The sequence below is a fragment of the Hipposideros armiger genome, unplaced genomic scaffold (genome assembly GCF_001890085.2).
Source record: "Hipposideros armiger isolate ML-2016 unplaced genomic scaffold, ASM189008v1 scaffold_73, whole genome shotgun sequence".
Classification (NCBI taxonomy): domain Eukaryota; kingdom Metazoa; phylum Chordata; class Mammalia; order Chiroptera; family Hipposideridae; genus Hipposideros; species Hipposideros armiger.
Genome location: NW_017731423.1, coordinates 162,858 through 172,144, shown reverse-complemented (window position 1 = coordinate 172,144; position 9,287 = coordinate 162,858). Strand labels below are relative to the sequence as shown.

Genomic DNA, 9,287 nt, shown 5'->3' with positions numbered 1-9,287 from the left:
CGCCGTCGCTGGCGACTCACGGCAGCCCAGCTCCAGGTTGAGCTGTTGTTCAGCATCTTAGCTGTGGAGGGCAGTGTCACTGGCCCTCATATGTGGGGTCCGAACTGGGGCCCTCTGGCGTCCCAAGCCAGTTCTTAATCATCGCGCCACTCAGCCGGCCCCAGATATAGTTTTTTTATATATATATTTATAAAGATTTTTTTTTTATTGGGGAACAGTGTGTGTTTTTTTCCCAGGACCCATCAGCTCCAAGTCAGGTTGTTGTTTCAATCTAGTTGTGGAGTTGTGGGGATTGAACCAGCAACCTTGGTGTTATGAGCACTCTAAACAACTAAACTAACCGGCTGCCCCAACTCCAAGTCGAGTCGTTGTTTCATTCTAGTTGTGGAGGGCGTATCTCAGTGGCCCATGTGGGAATCGAACCGGCAACCTTGGTGTTATGAGCACTGGGCTCTAACCAACTGAGCTAACTGGCCGCCCCTGGATACAGTTTCTTGAAACAACATCAATCACTTATGCTCTTGGTGTCATATCTAAGAAATCTTTGCTTAACCCAAGATCATGGAAAAGACTGTGTTTTCTTCTAAGAAAGCTCTAAATTCATCTTTTTGCATGTGGTTATTCAGTATTCCCTGCATCATTTCTTGAAAAGACTATCTTCCCCATTAACTTACATTGTTGGCACCCATATTAAATATCACTTGACTATAAATGAAAGTTTATTTCTGGTACCTCAATTTCGTTCATGTCTATCCTTATAGTACCACACACTCTTGATTACTGTAGCATTATAGTGTTTTTTTTGGTTTCTTTGTTTTTACTTTGCAAAAATTTTTAAACTTTTCAATTACAGTTGACATTCAGTATTATAGGTGTACAGCATAGTGGTTAGACATTTATATAACTTACAGAGTGATCCCCTGATAAGTCTAGTACCCACCTGACACCATACATAGTTATTAGCACATTGTTGACCATATTCCTCATGCTGTACTTTACATCCCCTTTACTGTTTTGTAACAGTCAATTTGTATTTCTTAATTCCTTCACCTTTTCATGTAATTAAGTTTTGAAATGGGGGAATTTAAGTCCTTTGATTTTGTTCTTTTTCACAATTGTTTTGGTTTTTCCTGCATCTTTTATGTTTCCATATAAATTTTAGAATCACCTCATCAATTCAAATCTGTAAAAGAGCCAGCTGTGATTTTGATAGGGATTTCATTGAACCTATAAATCAATTTGGGGAGAATTGCTATCTTAACAGTATTAAATCTTCTAGTCAATGAACATGGATATCTTTCCATTTATTTAGGTTTTTAATGTATAAATCTTATATTTTGTTAAATAGATTCCTATTTTGTTATTTTTGATAAATTGTGAATGAAGTTGTTTTCTTAGTTTGATTTTTCAGTTCATTGCTAGTATATAGATATACAATAGATTTCTAAACATTGATTCTTGTATTCTGCAACCTTGCTGAACTCATTTATTATTTCTAATTTTTTTGTGTGGGTTCCTTAGGATTTTCTACATACAGTATTATGTTATCTGTGAATAAGAACAGTTTTACTTTATCCTTTCCAATATGAATCTTTTATTTCCTTTTCTTGTCTGTCCGAACTCTTTTTATTTCCTTTTCTTGTCTGTCCGAACTGGCTAGTATCATATTGATTAGAAGTAGTGAGAGTGGACATCTTTGCCTTGCTTCTGATCTTATGTGTGATGTTAGCTAATCTTTTTATCAGAGTCAGCCTTCCATTTAAAAAAAATTTTTTTTTTAAGATTTTATTGGGGAGTTGGGGAAGGGGCACAGTGTTGAGGAATTGGTGGAGGGGAACAGTGTTGTGGAATTGGGGAAGGGGAACAGCCAAGTTGTCCTTTAATCTTAGTTGTGGAGGGCACAGCAAGCTCAGCTCCAAGTCCAGTCACCATCTGGCAGCTCGCAGCCGCTCAGCTCAAGGTGCCATGTTCAATCTTAGTTGTGGGTGGGCGTAGCCACCATCCCATGCGGGAGTCCAACTGGCAGCCTTATTGTTAAGAGCCCGCGCTCTATCCCCTGAGCCACCTGGATGGCAGTGCAGCTCAAGGTGCCAAGTTTAGTCTTTTTTTTTTTTAGTTGCGGGTGGGCGTAGCCCACCATCTCGAACAGGCAACCTTGTTGTTAGGAGCACGTGCTCTCACCAGCTGAGCCATCGTGCCACCTGTTGGTAGCTCAGTGGCAGCTCAGCTTGGGCACAGCTTGGGCGCAGCTCACTGGCCCATGTGGGAATCGAACCAGTGACCCTGTTGCTCACATCTCGCACTCTTGAGCAAGCTCTTAACCAACTGAGCCACTTGGCCGGCCCAGGCCTATCATTATTATTAGCACATATATTAGGATTGACTTATCTCTCATTCCAGTGAAATTTACATTGAATTACTAATGTATAGGAAAGAAAAATTTGAAAACTGTTTTAAACATTAGCACCAATCCACTCTTAGACCTGGCTCTTTGATCTGATTAAGAATATCTTTGCTTCAAAATCTCAGTGGCTTAAAACAACAAAGGTTTCTTTTTCTTTCATACCACATGTTTATCATGTGTTGGCCAGGGGTCTTAGCTCATTATAGTCACTCAAGGACCCAGGCTAGTAGAGTAGCTGATATTTCAAATGTTGGTTTCAGTGCTAGAGAGAAAGAGAACTCTGGGAGAACTTGCCTTACAGTTAAATGCTGTGGCCTGGAGGTGACACACATCACTTCCTTTCATAACTCATTGGCTAGATCTAGTCACAAGGCTGGACCTAGCCATGAGGGATTCCATGTGCTCAGAAAGAGGAGAGCTGCATATATTGGGTGTATATGTTAAAGACTATCATATGACCTTAGTTCAGGTCACTGTCGTTGGATTGCCCGGTTAGCTGCTTACCAGATCTCCTGGTTTAGCTTCTCTATTGTCCATTTTTTGTATACCAGTCTTCTGTTCATAAATTTGATGATGTCACTGCTTAAGGCTGATCATCATTGCTTTTCAGATAAAGTCATTTTTTCTTGCAACTTGCATGCCCTACCTGATCTAGTCTCCACGTATCTTTTATGCCTATACTTAACTGTTCTCCTTGTACTCTCCTAGTGATACTGACTTGTAGCTCCTCTGATATGCTCTTACTCTCTTCTGCCTCTTGGCCTTTGTTCATACTAGTTCCTTTTCTTGGAACATTCTTTCTTACCTACTTCCCTCTTTCCTTTGGCTAACCCCTATTCTTTTAGGTTTTAGCTTGAAAGTCGTGCTATTCTCACTTTCCAATTTGAATTCAGCACTTAGCCTTTGAATTCTCATAGTACTCACTATTTCTGACAAGGTTACTGCGTTTAATAACGTTACCTTTTCGCCACCTCTCTGTCACATGTAGAAGTACTTAATACATATTTATTGAATGGCTAAGTAAAGTACACGGTAAGGTAGGGAAAAATTCATAGTGTGCATTATCAAAACATCTAGTTATTAAAGGACCTATATGCTTTTCCACCTGTTGCAAGGACCCCATTTATGAAAATGTGATTTTAACAGTGCTCAGAATAGCTCCTAGTTAACAAAAGTATTCTGTATACCTATGTTTCACAAGTCCTTTAAAAGTTGGTTACTTTATTTGTGTTTGTTTATCATATTTGAAATAATATAAAAAATAAATATTTTATGGCAAAGCTATTTCAGTCTGGCAGTTAGCATTGTCTAAATTGAAATGACATATTTTTCACTTCACATATCAAATATTTTCTAGTTTGCCATAATTTTAAGTAGTTTCTTAATGTGTTCAGTTGATGTGCCACATTTAGTAAAAGGCTGTTGTTTCCAATTTTTTGTTAATTTTAGTAAGTTATTGTAAACATCTTTGTATCATGAGCTTTTTTTTTAACTAATTTCTCGATAATTTTCAGAAGTGGCATTTCTGGCCTAAGAACAGTTGTAGTGTAGTGGTTAAGAGCATAGTTTGGGGCCCGTTGAGTGGCGCATTGGTTAGGAGTTGGCTTGTGATGCCAGCTCTGAGCAGCAAGACCCCGGTTTGGATCCCACATGAGGGCGAGTGATGCTGCCCCCTCTGCAGCTAAGATGGTGAACAACAGCTCAACCTGGAGCTGGGCTGCCGTGATTCGCTGGCGATGGCGTAGGCTGCACTGGGGCTGGCCGGCAGCAGGCGTGAGCTTTCGTGAGCTGCCATGAACTGCCGTGAGCGGCCATCCAATGGCCAGCGAGCAACTGCCTCACCCAGGAAGAGCACAATAATAATACCAACATGGGCCAGTGAAGCGACATCCTCCACAACTAGACTGAAGAACAAAATGACAGCAACTTGTCTGCTCCCCTTCTCTGATTCCCCAATGCTGTTCCCCTCTCCCAATTCCCCAATAAAATCTTAAACAAAACAAAACAAACAAACAAAAAACATAGTTTGGTTTGTTCATGGTAGCAAAATAGTATAGGGTTATAAAATAAATCTGTGCAGCCCTTGGAATTTCAAGAAATAAAACTGCCATATTTGTTAACAGGTGTTGTGTGGTCCTATCTTTTGACTGTTTTTTGCAGTCTTTTCTACATTTCTACGGCTTAGCCCTTGAGAGTGAGAAGCAAAATGAAAGCACAAGCTCAAGAAATGTGATTTAGGGGTTGTCTAGTTAAGTTTTAGTTTGAAAATATTAGCCTGGCCCTTCTTAGACCACTTATTTCAACAGTTGGTCCATTTTATGAAATTTTTATGTAAGCATACTTGTGACCTTTCTGAGTATTTGGAGACTTTTTTTCCACACTAATCCTACATAAAATTGAAGTCTTTAAAAATGTATAAGTTGTCTTCAATAAACTAGAAAATACTGCATTTTAATAAGTAGGGACTTTCTGTATAAGTGGAAGTATTTTATTTTGGATTTAAATAAGCATTTTAAATAGTATTTTTATTATCAAATCACATGTAGGATAGTATGCTGTTTTTTAGTCCACATGATTTATTTGGGTATAAGTTATTTTGGCATCATTAGCCTTGCTTATGTTTTTCAGTTTACCTTTTGCTGCTTAATATTCAATTCTTTTTATCCAGTTTTTGAAGTGTCATTTGCAATAGATTAATAAATTATTCACATTTGTGAAGTTTTACTGTATATTTAATGAAAGGGATACACACACACAAAGTACATATTTACTTTATTCCCCCTTCTAGTAGAAAGACTTTTAATCATTCAGAGTTAGTCAATTTTGTAATAACAGTTGGCTTCAGAAAATTTTCTTTTTTTCTCAGTGGTTGAAGACTGTTTTCAAAAATTTTGTTCATCTTTTTACATTCTAGCTAGACCACTTCAATTTCACGTTTTCTCATATTGTACATCATACTTCTAAGAGGGTTAGGTTCACTTTTCAAGTCTTTCACAGTTTTGTTTTTTACACAGCAGCAGCAGTCAAGCACTTCATAAAGGAAAGCCAGCACCACTAAAGATACCACTGTAAATATAAATAAAAGCAGAATGACAAAGCAGGCAGTGTTCCAGTTATCATGGAAAGGGTAAATTTTTTGAACTTGAAAACCAAGGTACTGATAAACAGATGTAGTGGTTTCATTCCAGAGGCTGGAGCTCAGGGAGGCCATTCTTAAGAGATTTCACTTCTTTTATTGCTCTTTTGAATCTATAAAAAAGTAGAAAATGAATATATGTAACTAGACTCTACAGATTTGTCAATTCTAATCTCAGTACCAAGATTTGGTAGTAAACTTATATAGGCAATGTGTGTCTTACTTTTTTCCTGCCAGAATTAATGCCTGAATGGTATTAATTTTTTAATTAATTTCTTAAATTAATTTAAAAATAAATTTAATAGTATTTTTTCCATTTGCCAATGTGCTCTGTAAACAATGCTATATATTTTGTGTATTATTATTAGACAAATATTTATGTTTAAGATTCACACACAGAAATTAACTGCTAGTGGAAGGGGGGGAAAAGGCAGCTGAATTAGTTTAAAATTTGACGAAAGCACTGGTCAGTGAGCTCTTATCTACAACAGATTTTAGCGTTTTAAGGTCATGTTCTTCAAACTGCTCCTAAAAAAGCTTTTCCTATTACCCTTGTGGTTCCTTCTCACCTTCTTGGTTCAGTGTATTTATGTGTCCTATTTCTGCTCCTTTCAGCTTCGAGGACAGGTGACCTGATTCAGGAAATAGTGGCTGAGAGAAAAATAGTAGAGAAAGAAAAGTCAAACAAAGTTGCCTAGAATAGACTTTAACCTTAGGATATTTTTTGTCATGTATATGATAGTTTTGAATGTTTCATATACCAAATGACCTATAGACATGAATATTTATTCAGTGCCCCAAAGGTATCATTTATTAAATTATTATTTCATTTCCCAAAATTAGTGAGTTAAAGTTACAGTATTCTTGCATTAAGTTTTGCCCTTGTTAACCTGATACTTGTTAGGCCTTAAATAGAACCGTAAGACTTGAAGGTGTGATGGTTTTAAAAATAATAAATGAAATTTTATTATGTTGATCTTTCAAGAATATCTCTTTAAACTTATTTTTAAAAAGTATAAAGTACCTATATACCAATAAAATTTTGGAAATAAGAGGAAAAATATCATTTCAATTCAATGACAATTGTCAGTTTGTATGCTTTCTTTTGTGAAAGAAATGACTTATTTTGCATGTTTTTTTCCCCTACGTAGTTGTAAATAGACTTTCATTTATCCTTGTAAACAAGTGTTTATTGATTACTTACTGTATACTGGTACTTTTCTAAGTGCATGAGTGTGTGTGTCATTTAAAGAAAACTTAAAGGTAGTGCGGAAGTATGAGTATAATGAACCCATGTGTGCTCATAATACAGCTTCATTTATCAACTCTTGGCCAGTCTATAGCTCTACCCACTGCTGCCACCCCATGGATTATTTTGAAACAAATCCCAGTCATCATATTCCTTTATCTAGAAATATTCAGTATATATATATATACCTCTTAAATGGTGAGAACTCTTGTTTTTAAACATAGCCACAATATCATTTTCACATCAAAAAAGATAAAAAAGTGATCTAAAAAACCCTAAAGCCATAACAATGTAATTCCTTATATTTCTTTTCTTTATAGGCATAATTTTAAAACTTTGGGGTTGACAAATGAATATTTTTTAAGGTTTTTGTTTTCTTTCTTAAGTCAGATTTGCTTGGCAAATCACTTCACCTCTCTGGATGGACTTGGTTCCTTCCTTCTTTTATGTATTTTGAAGGTTAAATTAATGATCTGAGGCCAGAAGTAAAGGCTTAAATTCATTTTTTCTTTTGATTTGAGAATTCTTCAGTTTCATGGTGATTGGTGGCCCTTCATCTTGAAATGAGGGAGAACAGAGTAGTGGACAGGAATTGAATCAATTGCTTCTGCTAGTTCTGGGATATACAAAAATAATACATTGTAACACAGGTCTGTAACTGCTCATTATATTACATTATGTTCAAGCTATGTCTGGAGACCTAGCCTTTCAAAGTTGTCCTCTTTTATCCTTTGAAATTTTCTCTTTTGAGCATATTTTTATAGAAAGCAGGGCGCAGCTATATTGCACAACTCTAGGGAGTGCCATTCATGTTGTGTTGTGGGGTGCTGTTCATGTGGAATACAATGTAAGTGGTGCCCCTTGGAGTTCTAGAATGTGGGATGTTCTGATAGGCTACCCCTCCAACCTCTGCGTTGTTGTTGCCTCTGATTGTAATCACCATGCACACAAATAGTCAAGTAATCAGTAGAAACTGACTCAAATGGGGACAAACGTTAAGTCTTTTTTTAACCCAGCTTTCCTAATAGTGTGGTGCATACTTCTGCACACACAAATGACTAAAAAAAAATTCAGCTTTGGAACTGTAAGGTTTTTAGCACTACTAAAATGCAGATATTCCTGGGAGGGGTAACACACATTGTTAGTTATTTTTACGTCAGAGTGAAGGAGTTTCAGGTCCTTTCTGAAAAGCAGAGCCTAACAGAGGAGAAGGAGACGGAGAAGAGTAGGACTTGGCAAAATAGGGGACAGAGCCACTTACATGGGTAGGTAAAGAGCCGGAAATTGCTTGAGGGCCTATCTGATCATTTAACCTGGGACCTCTCCAGTATGGATGAAAATATTCCTTAGACTTTCTGTTAAAGCCTTTCAGGTTGATTCCTTTTAAAAATCAGGGAATTTCTCTTGAAGTTTCTCTTCTGAATCTGGCATTAGAAGTGAGTGCAGGGGAACAATGACAGGGAGGGAGAGGAGAAGAGAGTGAGACTTTCCACATTATACCCCTCAAACTAGTTTAACCCACCTTATTAATTAGGTTAATGTTAATTTAAAATGTTATTTTACTGTTGATTTCATAAACATCATTATAGCAATTTTTAAAAAAATTAAAAGCTTCACCCAGAATTCTATCTCCCTAAGATATCAAACTTTAAAAAAAATTTTTTCTCTTAGAAATTGGCTATATAAATCTATGCTCGTACCTGGTTGAAATTATACTGAAGTTATTACTTCGTATTATAATTTATTATGAATAGGCCTTTTTAAAAATTTTTGTTGGCTTTAATACTGGGGAGAAGTTGTAAAGACTAAGTTACTATTTCAAAATGAAATTTTGAAATGATTTGAAAGTTGGTTTAAGAAAATTCATATTCTATTTATTTTTGAGGTACAAGTAAACTGCTTAAATTTTTTTTTCAGGCTCCCTTGCCCCTAAAAAAAATAGAGGGAAGGGAGGAAGAGAAGGCAGAGGCAGGCACACAGACACAAAACTAAATTCAATTATTTGAAGTTTACTTGTACCCATCAGTGAACTGTTGTTCTTCTGGTTAAAATTAATATAGAATATCCACACAATTGAATATTATGCATGAATGAGGTAATTGCATAGTGATATGGAAAGATTTTTAGGATATTTTAAGTGAACAGAGCAAGGTGCAGGACATTAGCTAAGAGGAAAATAATACATATTTTTATTTGCTTGTATCTGCACAAAAATCTTGGATATACAATAAATTAATAACAGTGATTACTAGTGGGGTTAGTTGGAGAGTAGAATCCCGGACAGGAATGTGTGTGAGACTTCTCAAAGTATACCTTGTTACATTCTTTTAGTTTTTGAACCATTTTAATATATTATTCAAAACCCAAACTAATATATTTTAAAAACATTCCTTTCCTTTGGCTTTTAAAAGTCTGTTGTGAGGGCTGGCCGAGTGGCGTGGTGGTTAAGAGCTGCCTTGGGATGCCAGAGGGCCCCTGTTCAGATCCCACATATGAGG

General features: G+C 36.4%; 2 protein-coding genes across 4 annotated transcripts in view; one reads left to right on the top strand and one right to left on the bottom strand.

The window, feature by feature from the left end:
- Positions 1 to 9,287, top strand: part of GTF2E2 (general transcription factor IIE subunit 2) — a 71,366-nt gene that overhangs the window by 8,644 nt on the left and 53,435 nt on the right. The window lies entirely within an intron of this gene.
- Positions 5,160 to 9,287, bottom strand: part of SMIM18 (small integral membrane protein 18) — a 7,137-nt gene continuing 3,009 nt past the window's right edge. For 2 of the 3 annotated variants that reach the window (XM_019642848.1, XM_019642847.1), the window contains 2 exons: positions 6,110 to 6,191; positions 5,160 to 5,653 (listed from right to left, as the gene is read on the bottom strand). In XM_019642848.1, the coding sequence (XP_019498393.1) occupies positions 5,319 to 5,615 (297 nt within the window). In that variant the 5' untranslated portion in view covers positions 5,616 to 5,653; positions 6,110 to 6,191 and the 3' untranslated portion in view covers positions 5,160 to 5,318. Of the gene's footprint in view, positions 5,654 to 6,109; positions 6,192 to 8,050; positions 8,214 to 9,287 lie in introns of all 3 variants that reach the window. The other variant, XM_019642849.1, reaches the window with a different exon arrangement.